Below are 18,644 nucleotides of genomic sequence, written 5' to 3'. Positions count from 1 at the left end.
TTATTAACGAATTAGTAAGTAATAGCTCACAGATGAAAGTGTTACTAGATACTTCTGTGGGAATTACTAATTATTTGGATTCGTATTATAAAGTGAAGATCATTGGAACTAACTAGTAATTACTCAAGTGTTACTAAAGACATTTTATAAAAGTTACTAAAGTTCACCAAAAAATCTCAAACATTTGCACAAATCATGACTAGATCATGTAGTAACACTTGAGTAATTACTAGTTAGTTCCAATGATCTTCACTTTATAATACGAATCCAAATAATTAGTAATTCCCACAGAAGTATCTAGTAACACTTTCATCTGTGAGCTACTAATTCGTTAATAAGAGTTTCTTTTAGTTAATAGTAGTTACTAGATTGTTTTTAATAAACTTTTTCAGTAGTTCTCTGGAAAGTATTAAAAAAACAGTAGTTATTGATTAGTTAATAGTGAACTACCACTTTCGTCTGTGCGCTATTACTTACTAGTTCGTTAATCAGAGTTTCTTGTTAGTTAATAATAGTTACTAGATTGTTAATATTGTGTTACTCATTAGTTCTTGTGTAGTTATTCATTTACGAAGGAACCGTATTCTAAAGTGTTACCGGCTACACCCCTATTAATGCTTTTCATGTAAGTTGCATTTAAGACTGCAAGCTATAATTTACTTCGTTGTGAATATATGCGTTGTCCCCTGTCTAAAGTATATAAACAATGCCTGAAATGTTGCAAAAAAAAAAAAATACATTTGTTTTTTTGGAAAACATTTCAATATATTTATATATTTCTATACAGTATTTATTTATATATTCATCCAGGCCACTGTGTGGCGCTCGAGTCTGGCCAGCCGATAAACACAACATAAAAGACCGAAAGACGGAACCAAACAATGATCACATACGAGTATTGATGAATGTGATTGAACAAACAAAACGAAAATCAAAAGACAACTTAGGTGAGTGTGTCTGTCAGCGATGGAAATGGAGTGGATATTTTTGGGTGTGTGAAATCCAGCGTGCTAATCGACCCAGCAGGGAACGAGGTAACGTTAAGATAAGTTGTTTGTGTGTGTGTGTGTGACCAAACCAAACACAGAGACGGGTCACTCTGTAACAAATTCTATTTTTTCCAAGATCATAAACTCGTGAGCTAAACGTTGTAAAAGCACACATAGGCTACGACCTCATTCCTAATTTTACTAAAAAACTAGTCTCCCTCCGCTCTGGACAAAATTCATTGATCTACAGGCGTTATTTAAAACTTTAAATCAAGACATGACCTCGTGATATGGCATCATGCCTTGCGTAAATAGCAACGTGAAGAACGTTAATTTAAACAGCAGCAGAATAATAATATGCACGAAATCAAATAAACCACTCAAGTGGGTGTATTTTCAATTCTATTAATTCATTACTGTTCATTTTGACCCTTTTCAGTAATCTTAATAGAAATCTCAGATAATAACTACAGATAACTTGAAATCAAGTCGATTCTGGAATGATTAGCGATGCAGAGTTCGAGCGGTCTCATTATGAATCACGTCATGATGCTATCGAGTGTCTATTTGCACTGTTTTGTTGTGGAAATGGAAAAATTAGTTAATTTTATTTTAAGTCGTTAGAAGTCACGTGACAACGGCAACCAATAATTTTACTTTAATTTAAAGAAATGTACTTTACACTAACAAGACTAAGACTTTTAATTTAAATCAACCAAACATTTTACATAAAACTGATGGCTAGATATAAAATTAAATGTTTTGAGTTACATCAAGTAGGAACTTCCCGACCTCAAATGTTGTGGGCGGGGCTAAGTTCGGCTTGCATAAAGGCTATGGAGATAGACTGGTAAATAGTTTTTCACCATTGTTGTTTTCAGAATTTTTTGGGCTAAAACGGTGGTTCTGACACACTGGAGCCGTCCTGGTCCCGCCCCTACTGTCATTGACGCACTGGAGCCACTGAGGTCCTGGCCCCGCCCCTACTGTTGTTTACGCACTGAAGCCGCTGAGGTCCTGCCCCGCCCCTACTGCCGTTGACGCACTGGAGCCACTGAGGTCCTGGCCCCGCCCCTACTGTCATTGACGCACTGGAGCCGCTAAGGTCCTGGCCCCGCCCCTACTGCTGTTGACGCACTGGAGCTGCTGACGTCCTGGCCCCGCCCCTACTGTCGTTGACGCACAAGCCGCTGAGGTCCTGGCCCCGCCCCTACTGTCGTTGACGCACAAGCCGCTGAGGTCCTGGCCCCGCCCCTACTGTCGTTGACGCACGAGCCGCTGAGGTCCTGGCCCCGCCCCTACTGTCGTTGACGCACGAGCCGCTGAGGTCCTGGCCCCGCCCCTACTGCTGTTGACGCACTGGAGCCGCTGAGGTCCTGGCCCCGCCCCTACTGCTGTTGACGCACGAGCCGCTGAGGTCCTGGCCCCGCCCCTAATAATATAACTAGAGCACATTCGCATCAGTTTGCCGCTCAATCGTGGGTAACAGGCAGTACTATTGGATACTACAGCTTGCTAGCTATGCATCCGTCACGGAAATGCATATTACCTGCATACTATCACATACCAAACAGACCGGTGTCCTTATTTAAATTTCCGAAAAACGAGCAAATGAAGAAGAAGTGGATTAATTTTGTGAAGAGACACCTTACTATAGAGCTGAGGTTCACCGCCAACACCCGCCTCTGTAGTGACCATTTTACACAGGATTGTTTTATAAACTTCCATCAGAGACAACTGGGATTCACTCATAATCCGCTGTTACTGGCGAACGGGGCCGAACCGACGATCTCCCGCCTCATTCTTCCTCCTTCTCCTCCTCCTCCTCCCCCTCCCCCTCCTCCTCCCGTCCAGCCGACACCTACAGCCATCATCAGCAGAGTGAGCCCACCAGTGAGTGTAAGTGCTTTGTTATAATTAAAATAGGTATTCAACAATATTCTGCAACCCTCTAACGTGATGTTTATGTCCCTCACTATGATTCCTTAGACAAGTAATGTCAACTATTACCTGTTAATAAAGCCGTGCCAGCTTCCAACCACAAGAGAGACCCAGTGCCAGCGTAACGACACGCAGAAAGTCACTCGAGAAGTGGGATGTCAGACAGATCCCTGTGTGGGGGAACGGACCGTGGCTAATAAAACAGGTGTGCTGAGAGATCAAGTGCCTAGTTTGTCTTTTTGAAATGTGCACTTGTTTTCACATTCAGTGGATTGTAGCCCTCAAACCGTGTTCACTTTATAGCCCTTAATCCTGTAATTGTGGACTCGGGTGTGATCCTAATTTTTTATTTCTTCGATAAAGTTTTTTCTATCCATTTATGGTGTTTTTTTTTATTTTGGGGGTATTTTTGAATTTATTTACTTCAAAAAGTACCATATTTTTCTATGTAAATTATGCTTATTTTTATGTTTTATTTTTTTTAACTACATTAAAATATCATTCCAAGTTCTTAGAGCTAAAACCTAAAGATGAAGTGACTTTGTCACCTGGTGTCTTATTTTGGCTTATTTTAGAATGCTGTAAATTAGTTTTTCTCATTCATTTCTATGGGTGCCCATTTTTGACCCAAATACAAGATTAAGGAGGTTTTTTTTCACACACTTAACATTGTAGAATTGAGTCAAAAAAAAATTGTGTGTGTTCAGGAGGCAAACTTAGGAAAAGTAGCCAAGTCTTGTACCGCTCAGATTATAAAAATAAATCAAAACTATTTTGCCCACATTTGTCCAGAACATGGTTTTAGGGTTAAACCATAATATTGATAACATTGCACAGAGGCGCACACAAACTCTGAATTGAATTCTCTTTTCTTTTTTTAACCTGAAATGAATGGTTAAACCTTAGTTTATTTGTACCTTCGATAGACTATTATTTGTAATTCATGTATTTTTTACTGAATAGTGATTTCTTGCCTTTAATAAGAATTTAACTTTATTAGTTCGGCTAGTAGTTTAGTAGTACTTTACTCTTTTGTAAATTGGGCTTTAAATATGAAAAAAAACAAAACTTTTTTTCGACTTGACTCTCACACTAATTAATTTCTTTTTACTTCCAGTAACATTGTGATGAATGTCATGCGCCCTGTATGAAATCTTGGACAGAATTGTAATTGTACTTGTATAGCTCTGCCTCTGTTACAAATATAAACACTATACATAAAGAACTCTTATTACTCTCCGTATCTCTATATATTTCCCAGGTTCTCAAGCTACTGTAGTCACGAGGAGTGCCACTATGACCAACACCACATCCCTGCTTCCTCTGCTCTGCTCTTCATCTACACTGAAGCGGAGAGCAGGATCACCTGATAGACCATCAAAGCGCCCTCTCCTGGAGTTTCCCTCTTTTCAGGAATCTGTAATGGGTTTCAATATTACAGATCCTGATGACTCCAGCATGTCTGAATTGGTTGACACCACCAGTGAACAGTAAGTTAACTTTTGTTTGTTCTAGATGGGGATGTCCCGATACCACTTTTTCACTTCATATACCGATGCCGCAGCTTTGGCTATATTTGCCGATACCGATATCAATCCGATATTTTTATTTTTATTCTTGAATCAATACTAATAGTAATAATAAAAATACTGCTCAGGTGCTGGTCATACAGTGTTGGGAGTAACGCATTACAAAAGTAATACATTACAGTAACATATTACTTTTTGCTGTAACGCAGTAGTGTAAGGCATTACTAATCAATTTTCAGTAATATTTTACTCGTTACATGTTCAGTGAGGCTTGTATTACAGTTGTATTACAGTGTATTGTCTGCTTTTACTTCTTAAAGGCAACAGACTATGTGAAAGTTTTAAAGCAGTCTTTTAGTGCCAGTTCAGAGCGGTCGCGTCTGTAACATTGTTTTTTCCTCATAAATGCTAACACGAAAACTAAAATAAAATGAATATTTTAAGTTCTATGGAGACTGGAGAGCCAACCCTTCCTCATCCGATTTGGGCAGTGTAATGAACAGAATTACAAAAAATATATTTTGCCTCCTATTTTTTTGTCACGCATGAATGTGTGTCTTTTCCCTAATATTAAAAATAAAACATAGACTGATATTTGTCTAATGTCTGGAGTACTTTAAGGAAGTAGCCTATGTACATGTATTTTCTGAGAATTTTTATTTCAAGTTTTGACTGCAAATGTCATGTCCATAATGCTGGACTTCCCCAATTTTAAATAATTTATCCTCGACTAGTTTTGTGGTGTAGGTCTACGTATTTTATAATGTTAACTTCAAATAATACTAATAGCCTAATTTACAGATAAGGCAGCATTGGATCTGGACGGTAAGGAGAATAACGCTGGAGTTGGAAGAGGTGTGTCGCGATTCTGTAGGTTCGTGGATCTGAGTCGTGTGAAAAGTTAAGTTCTACTTAGTTATTTTGATGAAAGTAACTCAAAAGTAATACATGAGTAATGTAACGCATTACAATTCTGAGACAGTAATATTGTAAGGTAATGAATTACTTTTAAATAACAGTAACAAGTAATACCTAATGTATTACAGTTTGGAAGTAACTTGCACAACACTGATTGGCGCCCTTTGTTTAGTCACGAGGCGTTAAACGTCGGCGAATAACGCGCGCGAAATTCGGCCCGGTGTGAACAGGCCTTGATTGGCCACTACTGTTATCACCTGACCGGCTGTGCCGCTTAACTGGATGTGGCGGTAATATTCAAGCATTTAGGCGATGGTTTAAGCTAGATTTTCCCATGGTTTGTGTTGGATAGGTATCGGATCATATTTTTTAGCATTCTGGGCCAGCAGCATGATATCGATGACGTGGATCGGGACATAGAGCTTAACACATTATGAACAATCTCTTCCTCAACATAATTTTAATTGACGCTGATGTGATTGTTGTGTTATTTTACTATGAAGGTTAAAAATATACATTTCATTTTAAATAAATTAAATAATACACTTTGTAACAAGTCTTTTTTGTGTGTCTGTGTGTTTTCCTTTGTCAATAGAGCACCAACCAAGCGGCCACAGGACATGGTGAAATACTTGGTATATGAGGAGTGTCTGCTTGAGCTTTTTAAGACCTGCCCCACCTGCTCGAGCGTCTGCAAGGTGATCAAATTTGTGAAAGGGACGTTCCTCTCTGTGACCCAGAAGTGCCAGAGCTGTTCATACAGCCGAGAGTGGAGGAGTCAGCCTCTTCTGGGCAGCTCTCCGGCGGGAAATCTGCACCTATCAGCCGCTGTCTACTACACCGGCGGCTCGTTCATGCAGACCAACCAGGTTCGTACAAACAATGACATTTATTTTCAAAAGTTGAGGCCAGATGTAGTTCATGCTATTTCTGATTTGCTTCACAGGTGCTCAACGCACTGCGCGTGAGAACCTTCAGCAGAACGACACACCGAAATCATGTGCGCAACTTCATCCTGCCGTCTGTGCTGCGTAAGTGGAGATCACACCAGAGCGACCTGCTTGAGCGACTAAAACAGAGAGGAACTGTGTCTCTCGGGGGGGATATGAGAGCTGACGGGCGAGGACAGTGCGCAAAGTACGGCTCGTACTCCATGATGGATCTCCGCACTAACAAAATTGTGGATATCCAGCTCGTACAGGTACGTGGATTATAAATAAAAAAAAATGTAGGCCGAATTTGCCAGGGAAACGTTTTGAGAAAGGCTTTAGAAGTCAGTATTTAACCCTCTGGGGTTCTTCAGGTCAATAATGACCCGAAGCGTTTAAATAAAAAAAAAAAGTTAAAAATCGTAGATATATCGGAATGGTCCGAAACTTGGTGACTTTGTTGGTACTTGGTATATGAACACCCAAAAAAATTGGGGACAGGATTTGAAAAGTCTAAGTGGTCGTAAAAAAAATAGTCGCACTCAGCACCTTCGGGTCAAAAATGGCCCGCATAGGAAATGAATGGGAAATTGGCAAAAATGTGAAAATAATGAGTTTTTTTGTGCGTACAATCTACAAATCAGCAACGATCTTCAAAAAAAGCACACGACAGTGAAGGGGTGAATCTATAAAACATCAAGAGTGCAAAACAGACACATCCACACACACACAAACACACCTTAATACACAAACACACCAAAAAATTCAGATTATACATGTGTTTTGCGTTTTTAAAAAGCTCAGTTTGTCCGCGAGATGGCATCCATCTAATTTCAAAAATTGCTTTTATGAGGCCTAGGCTTGACTCCAAAATGAAATACAGCTTAAAAAAAATAAAAAATAAAAAAATTCAAAATATATTTTTCTATTATATTCAATGGGGGAAAATTTGGTCATAAATATTGCATTAATACTAATTATAATTTTTTTTTTTTTTTTAATTTTCTCAAAACACCAAAAAATAAAATAAAAAATATTATAAAAAAAACAAGTTAAAAAAAAATTGTGATTTTCTTTTTTAAATATGAATCCCGCCCTTTGGGTCAATTTTGACCCGAATGTCCCGAGTGTGACCCCAGAGGGTTAAAGAAATGTTATGTCTGTTTATGATCCACAGAGCAGTGAAGTGGGAAGCAGTGTCCGTATGGAAAAGGAAGGGCTAATCCGGAGTCTGGGATTTCTAGAAAAATCTGGTGTGACAGTATCTTCCCTGGTGACAGACCGACACACACGGGTGCAGAAGTTCCTCCAGGAACAGAAACCCGACGTTGACCACTTTTATGATGCGTGGCGTTTATGTAAAGGTAGGATCATTTTGATTATTTGTAGCATCAACATTAGCATCACTGTTGAACACATCTTTTTAATCTGTTCTCAGCGCTCAACAAGAAGATAGATGCCGTTTCAAAGGAGAAACACTGCAACAAGGTCAAAATGTGGAAGAAGAGCATTAAAAATCACCTCTACTGGTCAGCATCCGGGTCATCAGATGGAGAGCAAACAGTGGCGAAATGGACGTCTCTTCTCAACCACGTCCAGAATGTGCACGTCCATGAACATCCGCTCTTCCCCAAGTGCCTCCACCCTCCCTCCACTGGCAAAAACAAGTGGCTGAAGCCCGGTACGCCCACTGGTCAATAGCATTTATCCCTAAAACTGGATTCTGGACAAATGTGGGCAAAATAGTTTTGATGAGCGGTACAAGACTTGGCTACTTTTCCTAAGTTTGCCTCCTAAACACACATTTTTTTGACTCAATTCTACAATGTTAAGTGTGTGAAAAAAAAACTCCTTAATCTTGTATTTGGGTCAAAAATGGGCACCCATAGAAATGAATGGGAAAAACTGTAATTTAGAGCATTCTTATTTTAGACAGCAGGTGACCGCAAAGTCACTTAATTTAGGTTTTACCTCTAAGAACTTATTGGAATGATATTTTAATGTAGTTAAACAAAAAATAAAACTACATTTGCATTAAAATAATTTTCATAGAAAATATGGTACTTTTTTTAAGTAAATAAATTCAAAAATACCCCTAAAATAAAAATAAACACCATAAATGGATAGACAAAACTTTAGTAAAATAACATTTAGAATAAATAAAAATTAGGATCACACCTGCGTCCTCTGTGCCCACATTTGTCCACAATTACAGGATTAAGGGCTATAAAGTGAATACGGTTTTAGGGCTACGCTGATAGTATGCACTCATCATCTTTAATGTGTTGGTTATTCTCCGTCGTCCTCTAGGAACGAAGGCCATCTACAAGCTGGAGAAGGTGCTGATGAACAAGCGTGTTCTTGGTGATGTGAAAAAGCTGAGCCCTGTCCACCAATCATCTGCCTTGGAGGCGTTTCACAGTGAGATTCTGCGGTTCGCACCAAAAAACGTGGCCTTCTCATACTTAGGGATGCTCTGCAGGTAAATTGTATAGAAATCACTGTCTACATGAGCGGCGAGTGTGCAGCGGAAGCTTTTCATTTTGGTGTCCATGTGAACCGATTAGACGGGGTTTCCGCGGGCATTAAAAATGGATTTTGCAAAAATGTATAACTTTTAACGGTATTTAAAAGCATTCAATCTGAATCCTACAGGCATTACAAATGTTGATGTGGTTTAAATCAACACGGAAAAGTGGATTTGCTTGCTTTGTGCAAATGATTTTTTTTTATTATTATTATTTAAAACAATATTGGCACTTACAAAATATGGTGTCCTCATGCTGGTGTAATCCCATACACCTCTTTTCAGACTTTACCTGGCTGCATTGCACTTCAATGAAAACTCTGGCCGTACCCAAGCGAGGACGGCAGCCGGAGAACTGCAGTTCAACATTAAAGTTCCCAAAGCCAAGAGAGGGGATCATGTGTCCATGATGAAGACCAAATACTCTACGGGTTAGTTCATTCTCAATTGTCTTTTGGTGTCGCCATACTAACGTATACACTACCAGTCAAAAGTTTTAGATCAGTAAGATTTTTTTATGTTTTTAAAAGAAGTCTCTTCTGCTCACCAAGGCTGCAATTATTTGATAAAAAAAACAAAACAGTAATATTGTGAAATATTATTACAATTTAAAATAGCGGTTTTCTATGTGAATATATATAGTGAAGTGTAATTTATTCCTGTGATCAAAGCATCATTACTCCAGTCTTCAGTGTCACATGATCCTACAGAAATTATTATAATATGATGCTCAAGAAACATTTATGATTATTATCCATGTTGAAAACCGTTTTTTACATTTTTATTTCAGGATTCTCTGATGTATATAGAAAGTTCAAAAGAACAGAAATGATCTGAAATGGAAAGTTTTTGTAACATTAACCACTACCATTCAAAAGTTTGGGGTCAGTAAGAATTTATTTTTTATTTTTTGGGGAAAGAAATTATAAAATACTTTTATTCATCAAGGACGAGTTAAATTGATCAAAAGTTACAGTAAAGACATTTATAATGTTAGAAAAGATTATTTTTTAAATAAATTCTGTGCTTTTGAACTTTCTATTATCATAGAATTTTTGGGGAAAAAATGGTACACGACTGTTTTCAACATTGAAAATAATAATTTATGTTTTTTGAGCATAAAATCAGCATATTAGAATGATTTCTGAAGGATCATGTGACACTAAAACTGATGTGTAATCTGATGTGATAATTCAGCTTTCAAATTACATTTTAAAATATATTAAAATAGAAAACAGTCATTTTAAATTGTCATAATATTTCACAATATTACTGTCATTTTTTTTCATCAAATAAAGCAGCCTTGGTGAGCAGAAGTACGGAGGCGTATGGCATTCACTTGAAGAAAAAAAATCGACTCTGTTTTTCTGAATTAACGAGTTAATTTTTCATGAGAAAAAAAGTTTTTGCTCTGTTTTTCTGAATTAACGAGTTAATTTTTCATGAGAAAAAAAAATATTTTGCTCTGTTTTTCTGAATTAACGAGTTAATTTTTCATGGAATTTTTTTTTTTTGCTGTTTTTCTGAATTAACGAGTTAATTTTTCATGGAATTTTTTTTTTTTGCTCTGTTTTTCTGAATTAACGAGTTAATTTTTCATGGATTTTTTTTTTTGCTCTGTTTTTCTGAATTAATGAGTTAATTTTTCATGGAATTTTTTTTTTTGCTCTGTTTTTCTGAATTAACGAGTTAATTCAGAAAAACAGCAAAAACTTTTTTTCTCACGAAAAATTAACTCATTAATTCAGAAAAACAGAGCAAAAAAAATTCTCATGAAAAATTAACTCATTAATTCAGAAAAACAGAGAAAAACTTTTTTTCTCATGAAAAATTAACTCATTAATTCAGAAAAACAGAGCAAAAAAAAATTTTTCTCATGAAAAATTAACTCATTAATTCAGAAAAACAGAGAAAAACTTTTTTTCTCATGAAAAATTAACTCATTAATTCAGAAAAACAGAGCAAAAAAAAAATTCTCATGAAAAACTAACTCATTAATTCAGAAAAACAGAGAAAAAACTTTTGACCGGTAGTGTACATGATTCGACATTTGTGCATTTACAAGATTTTGGCACCACCTGAGTGACGAGGTGTACCACATTTGTAAAAACACAATTTCTATTGCAGTTACTCTAACAGTTCGTTGAGAGCATATGAATGACTCAAACTCTATGCGTTGTGTTTTAGAGTATGTGACTGAGCTGACGGACATCCTCTTTAACGAGGTCATGCAGGACCCGGCACCCTTTGTGGCTGATCTGAAAGCAGTGGCTGTTCCTGGATCGCTGTGTTCACAGTACGAGCGACCTGGGAAATCTGACGCAGTTGCTAGTCATGTGTCCAGGTTATGAGGGAACCGCTCTAACACACGGTGACCCAACAACCATATAAACCCACAATCCCTTTCTTAATCAGATGTAAGTCACCATCTCCACCGAACTATTCTTGCCCGTACTCAAGTTTGTTATTTGGGTAATATATATAATAATATATATGGACAGATTTGACAGTAAGTTGTGACTCGTTACTCAAAAACTGGTTGACAGCTGTCCAAAATGTCTATGAGATGTATTAAGTGTATTGAATAATTGTGTACATGGCACATTACCAAACAAATACAATAGATAAAGATTTTGATATGATAAATGACTAGATAAATTCACATGATACTATTATATTTATATAGGTTTGTTTTGGGTTGGTGGTTTTCTGTTTCTGATAATTGCAATAAAAACCGACATTGTGAAGTTATCGATATCTGATATTCCTCAACCTGCAGTCTGCCTCAAATCATTCATGTGTACATTAATAAACGCCATAAAATGATTGCATAAATAATGTGACTTGGTTCTTGTGTCCTGAACATTACCAGTTTTTGAAAAACACGCATGCCATTCGATCAGCACAAACGTAATTTCTACACATTTATCTACTAGTTGTGTATTCATATTTTTAATGATCATTGTGGGAAGACTGACATCTTATTTACAGTTTAATTCACAGTGTGACTAAAGATATCGTCAATTCTATATTATGAATAATAATAGCGGAAAGTTTTCTGAACAATTTAGAGCATATTCTGTTTCTCGGCTCTTTTCAATAATGATATTCAGCAGTTCATTCTCTCATATGCAGTTATCTACAATGTTTTCATATTTAATATAACCACCATGATGGCTGTTAGTTTGATCTGTGACTATTAAGGGTAAAAATGTTTTATTACATGTTATTTATTGCTAGTCTAACTTAACTTTGAGTGTTGTAACTTGGCAGATGTTGTTTATGCTAAAACATTAACATTACACACTAACTAAAGTGAAATCATTATCAACCACTCGTTTAAAGAGGATAGATCCCCCAAAAATGGAAACAGTCATTATTGAACTTTTGAACAAATTGAACTTTCCCTTTAAAGGCGGGCGTACGGTACGAATTCTGACGGTCGGAAGATCGTATGCCCAGGCACACTTTACGAGTGCGTTTATACAAAAATCGTATGGAGGCAGTGATATACGACACGATTTTACGACCTGCTGAATTCCGAAGAAATCGCACAAAGTTCCGCACTAAAAACTCTCATAACTGCATATAAAACATTGATACAAGCCGTGGTTATTTTGCTATAGGCTCGTTTTCAGCACCGCGAAACGGACGTCCGGACGGACATAGTTACGGTAGGCTACACATTCAAAAATAAATTTCAAGCTCTCTGAATGATTAATTAGCCGTTTAAACCACCTCATGTGAGCGTTTGCAATTCATTTTGCTCCGAGAAGCTATCGCCGTGAACGGGGCTTGAGTGAGCTTGAGCGCGTTGTGAGAGTGAGGGCGCGGGTGCCAGATCCCGTGTTGCAAGATCCACATAATGGAAAGGTGCCAGTATCTGGACTTGTTTTTTGGATTAATGTCACGCTTTAGGAAGTTATTAAAGTGGTTCGTAATATATTTATCTTATTTTCAAAACACAAGCTTTGAACTTATTTTGGATTTTTATATAATTTCTTTGTTTTTGTTAGTTTTTGCTTGTTTTTCGTAGCAATATCTGGCAACATTGTTCTGTCGGCATTAATAAAAAAAAGCTTAGGCTGTAGACAAACTGTTATTGCTTTTAGGAGGATACAAACATAGCCTAATGATCTTCGTGATGTGTAAGAATCTGTAAGAAATGTATAACACTATCAAAAACAATAGCATAGCCTACAGTTGTTTCAGAATGAAATATGCCAAATACTGGCCAGTAGGAACACGGCAGATGCTGTTTAGTTAACCTTTCACAAAGTCATCATGAAAACATTAATTAAAGCAGTGTTTCTAGTAGTCCACACCATTTTCGTATTTCTTCTGTGGATTTCCTCAGCTCCCGATTGGTCAAATTCAGATAGATCGACAAATCGGCTCATTCAACCACATACACCTCACGAATGCAAGCCAACAGCTCCCGAACTTTTTCGACATGCTTAAAAATTATCGGGAGGTCGAGAGGTGCTCGGCTCGGCTCGTATCTTCCTCGCACACGATACGAGCCGCGACATGCGAGCATAACCGATTTACACGCGATTTCCCCCGAGTGAAAAAAATCATCTGCGAGCTCGTAAAACAGCAAAAAATCGCACCGTGTACGCCCGCCTTAAGGAGAAGCGCCAGTATGTTCAACGCGTTCTCATCCCAAAGCGCCATATAGGACGCTTTTGCAAAAGCGTAAATATCCAACGCACATGGCACCCTTTAACGTCTAATGAGACGCTTCGGTTATGGTTAAGTTTAGGTAAGGTGTAGGGTAAGGGTTAGACCACTAGGGGGCGCCTTCTGCCCAAATATATCTGCGTCCCATTTCACGTTAAAGGGTGCCATGTGCGTTGGATATTTACGCTTTTGCAAAAGCGTCCTATATGGCGCTTTGGGATGAGAACGGGCTCGTATGTTTGCTATTAGGCTACTGTCACTTTAGCGGTACGCATCTAATATACACATATATGACATACGCACCATATTTACTCGCAAATGTTTGCTTCCACTTTAGACATTACCAACTCTGTTTATGTAAACCTTGTGTGCATTTGACAGAATTAGCGCAACGAAACTCAAAAGATAACTTAGCCTAGTACCAGTATCCAAGCGTTGTTAGACATGCGCTTCGGTTGTTTGCGCTCAGAAAGGCGCACGTTAGAACAGTGCATCAGCACGCAAATGAAAGGTTAAACCGGCAAGGCTTTAAAGCGCATCCAAATAATGAACTTTGTGAAGTATTATCTGGAATTATGCTGTTTATTAACATCTGATAGACATCTTTAAGGTGTCAGTTTAACATACATTCTAAACCATTACATCTTAAAGACATCTTCTAAACGTCTATTTGACATCTGACAGTAAACGTCCTATAGACGTATTGCAGATGAGCAAACACTTCCGGAAGTCATCTCTCACATTGTTTACACAGAGATTTTGGAAGTTTAACCTTTTACTGTGAAGATCTAAACATATTTAGATATACATGAAATCGCAATGGACGAATGGATTTCGATATATCAACAGGCAACGTTTAATTTTTTTCACAACCATTAAGATCACTTCCGGCGCTTGGGAAGACCACGCCCTCAGATCAGTTGGACGTGGCTGTGGTTACAAGAGGTAAAAACGATATAAATACTGTTTGTTTTCTTACACAAACTGCTCGTTTCGTGTCTTAGGCCATCAATGTGTACTTACATTTACGAGTCATAAAATCATGTTTAATTTGGACTTCTCTGTGCATGCTCTTTGAGGTTTGTGACCATAGACCTCCATTATATGACAGACAAGAACGGTTTGACCGAAAAATGTCAAAATTGAAAATACTGTGGAAACAAAGACACCTACATCTTGGATGCCCTTGAGGTAAGATAAAACACACAGAAACAAAAATCATTTCAAAGTGAACTATCCCTTTAATGTTCAGATCGCGTGATCATTAACTTCTAATTTTTTACTGATTTCTATGAAGGTGACCTCAAACAAAAAGTTTGGCAATCAGAACCAAACTAATAGAACTTCTAACCCAAGTTAACTCCAGAACAAAAGTAAAAATATCCAAACTACAAATAAACAAATGTACCAATGATATTAGACAAAGACAAACTTGACAAAACTTCAACCAACTGTGACAAAATGTATAAGTAAACTAAAATACTGAAGTAAGATTTCAGTACAACTAACTTTAAGTGGAGGACGAGCTCCCACTTGTCACAGGCCAGCTCATAGCCTTTCAAAAATGAGGAGACACGAACAACAGGTATAGGCCAATCAGGTTATTTATTCTAAAACAAAAACTATTAACTTTAAACAAAGAAAAAGGAATAAGGTGTGAGAATGTTATAATCCAAGGTGTGTGTAAAGTGCATGGATGCGTGAATCTTTGTGTGTGAACATGACTCAGTGGAAACTAAAACTACAGAGGAACAAACAAAACTGAAAGTAACAAAATAATAACTGAATTAAGAAATTTATTTTTTGTTAAATGTTCAGTATCTTCTTTCAAACATTTTTTTTTAATTTTAAACTTCCAACAACTATATTTTTTCTCTATATGGTCTTGATATGGCAACTAAATACGCATTAAACCATGTGTGTTACAACTAGCCGCGCGTTAGTTTATGCCCCGCTCACCCCTGTTTAAAAACATTATGATACTAATGACAACTTAAAACTACTTTGGTGAAATTAAATTCATCACACATTCCAACTTATTGTGATTCAGTTTTTTTTTTTATCTTAACTTCCAAAATATCTGGAATAATAAATATTGACAGAGGGATTGCATCATGCAATATGATGCCAAGTTGTTGGATTAGTATAAATAAATAAATAACTGAAAAAACTAAACTATCTTTATCCCAGTCCCCAAAAATCCATACGAGGAACAAAATTGGAAAAACAAAACATGAGATTCTTTGTTAATGGTGCATGTTTTTAAATAAATTTAAAAAAAAATTAGAACACAGATCTAAAAAATATTTTTGGAAAAAAAAAAAAGAAAAAAGCTTTTGACTGATTTGAGCTTTGCTTTCAGCAGTCCTGCCCTGAAGTACACAGGTTAATATAGAGCACGTAGTTCACTGGACCTACTTACAACTGTGGCACACACATTATTACACAACAACAGGCATTTTAATATCTGCTTGTAGTGGCATCCTGCCAGCCAAGCCTAGTTCTTACAGTAAATCTTAAGAATTTTTAATTAAAATGTTCTTCTGAAAAAACTGCAAACTGACAGTGAAATGATGTGCCAGCTATCTCATCTCACAAGATTCTGTGCAATTTTTTAGGGCTGCATCCGACATCTATTCTGTCATGAGATTCCAGCTGTAGAAACTTCTGAGCATTAAGATTAGTCATGCAAGTTACATTAATGTTATTGATCATATTCATTTATATTTTATTAATGCACCAAGTGCAAATAGCTAATTTGTTGGCAAAGCATGCATTGCAGTGTGAATAAATTATGATCTGAATTGTCTTAGTAATTGTAATCGCCTTTTCCTAATTGAATATTCTGTTTGTCACCATTGTTGAGATTCATACACTGAGTCTTGATGTCTGTGTGTGCCTATAAGAAAGTTTTCAGAACAACATTTAGGATATAATTTGGTTTATATTTACATCAATTGCTATATAATCATTGTGATGCTGTGATCATTTTACATTTAAGTCAAAAAGTAGAGTAGGCTCTAAATAAGTCCAGTGATTCAGGTCAAATGATGATTATGTTTAAACATGACTGAAAACACCTTGTCTCTTTGGTCATCCAGCTGTTATAACTCATGTACAGCAGTCAAACAAAATCTTGAGTTAAACATTAAAAGGTCAACTGCCCAACTAAAGTAAACACTGATCACCCTAATGGTGACTAAAATAGGGTTTATCCTTCAGTGATTCTGGTTGTTAATATCAGGGGACAGTTGCATAAACATAGCCATTATGTTAAGACAGAGTCTTAAGAACTAGTTTGACCAACTAGCAGTTAGTATCAAATTAGACCAATGTACGTTTTTATGTAACTAATGCTGGGTACACACCAAAGGATTTTTTTTTACATCTTATAAGATTTTCAAAATGTGAAAGACCACACACATAAAAAAAATCCTAGATTTAACCATTTTGCTCCTATTGCAGTGTTTCCCAACCCTGTTCCTGGCGGCACACCAACACTGCGTGTATTCTTTGTCTCCCTTATCAAACACCTGATTCAACCCATCAGCTCATAATCAAATGGGTTAATGAACTGATGGGTTGAATCGGGTGTGGAAAACACGCAGTGTTGGTGTGCAGCCAGGAACAGGGTTGGGAAACACTGTCCTATAGGGTGTGGTGTGCCATGATGTGACAAAGACTAGAGTCTAGACTGTAAACATAGGAAATCTCGTAAAATCTCACGAGACTTCAGAATTTGTGTTTGGAATGACCACAAATTAACCATAGTTTCGCAAAAAAAAATAAAATCTAAATATAGTATTTATTTGGTTATACAAATGTTCAATACGCCTATAATAAAACCAACAATCTCTGCTCTCATGATAGGGGCATAGCCACTGACCAAAGCGGAGTGGACTCCCTAGAAGCGGGGAGGAGACTGTGCGAACTGAATCGCAAGCAAGCTGAGCCTGATGGCTTGTGCGACGCAGTGGGACAGGTTAGGAAGCTCAGAGAGGCAACCAAAAACTGTGCCAGCAGGGCCACGCGAGCCACAGACGTCCCCTCTGTGGTGCAGCGAAGCAGAATGACCGGGCCGGACGTGGGCGGCATAGCAGCCCGGAACCGCACCCTGACAGAGGAGGCCAGGGAAGGACCAGCGTTTAGGGTGACCACCCGTCCCGCGTAGTGCGTGCGCGCACAGCGTTTAAAGCCCAATTCATGCGTTCCGCAAATTGAGACCGTGTCACGCATAATCAATGCTTGCTCAAAAAAAATCCTCGAGACTCAGGCTGCCAAACGTTGTGCCTGAACACGTTCACGTTCAAGAACTCGTTCATATTTTGGGTGAACTGAATGTATTGTTTTACTGCCTGACCTGATGAACATTACTGTGAACTCGTTCATTCTAGTGTCTGTGAACGAACGGACACTAGAATGAACGAGTTATTCGTACATTCTTACATACTCTCTTTATATATATATATATATATATATATATACAGGGGCGGCTCGCCCATAGAGGGCGCTGGGGCGCCGCCCTCCCTCCGACCTGTCTGTCTGTTTTTTTAATATATATTATAATTTATCATTTTGAAAAATAATCTGTGTTAATTATATGCTAATAATGGTTTTACTTTGAAAAGTGTTTTGAACTCACCAGAATGATATTTGCATTCACTTTCGTTACTTTTATCATGTTGGTGTAGTAGTATAGCCAATAGGCTGTCTTCTCAGGGCGCCAGTTCGCTCAGCCCCACAGTGCTGGAATTTAAGCCAATGGTTCCCCGGTTGCTATGCAAAAAAGTTTATATTTCGCCAATCAGCGTCGTCAAATTTTATGGTTTGGGGGCGCTGAAAATATCGCCCACAGTATCAGATTAGGGGAGTGCACCGTGCACGCGCACCACGGGACATTTTTTTTACCTCAGATGAGAGCAGAATGGCAGCGCCAGTGACGTCGAGTGGAAATAATGTAAAGTTAGTCGTGGGAATTGACCTGTCTGTCTCTGTCACTCACACACACATAAACACTGTTTCACACACGTTTGATATTAAAATAGTTATAGGAATATTAATACCTGTGTGTTTGCTTTGTTTTTTGATGTTTTTAAGTTCTGAGCTAGATTACTGTGTTTCATACTAG

At 37.6% G+C, this 18,644-nt stretch overlaps 1 protein-coding gene across 3 annotated transcripts; it reads left to right on the top strand.

The window, feature by feature from the left end:
- The first annotated feature begins 824 nt into the window (after positions 1 to 824).
- On the top strand, positions 825 to 11,665 carry LOC120475417 (uncharacterized). 3 transcript variants are annotated; one of them, XM_089129030.1, is made up of 12 exons: positions 853 to 1,034; positions 1,871 to 2,362; positions 2,407 to 2,888; positions 2,979 to 3,135; positions 4,192 to 4,420; positions 5,973 to 6,246; positions 6,324 to 6,578; positions 7,484 to 7,670; positions 7,745 to 7,987; positions 8,617 to 8,788; positions 9,119 to 9,264; positions 11,021 to 11,665. In XM_089129030.1, exons 3-12 carry the CDS (start codon positions 2,511 to 2,513, stop codon positions 11,182 to 11,184), a joined length of 2,205 nt encoding a protein of 734 aa, XP_088985156.1. In that variant the 5' UTR covers positions 853 to 1,034; positions 1,871 to 2,362; positions 2,407 to 2,510; the 3' UTR covers positions 11,185 to 11,665. The 3 variants fall into 3 exon arrangements, with proteins under 3 accessions (XP_088985157.1, XP_088985156.1, XP_039522037.2); XM_089129031.1 differs by having other exon boundaries at positions 825 to 947; positions 1,871 to 2,888; XM_039666103.2 differs by having other exon boundaries at positions 1,871 to 2,888.
- The last annotated feature ends 6,979 nt before the right edge of the window (positions 11,666 to 18,644 follow it).

Source organism: Pimephales promelas, chromosome 3, assembly GCF_988280905.1.
Source record: "Pimephales promelas chromosome 3, fPimPro1.hap1.1, whole genome shotgun sequence".
Lineage (NCBI taxonomy): Eukaryota > Metazoa > Chordata > Actinopteri > Cypriniformes > Leuciscidae > Pimephales > Pimephales promelas.
This window is presented reverse-complemented; position numbering and strand designations above follow the sequence as displayed.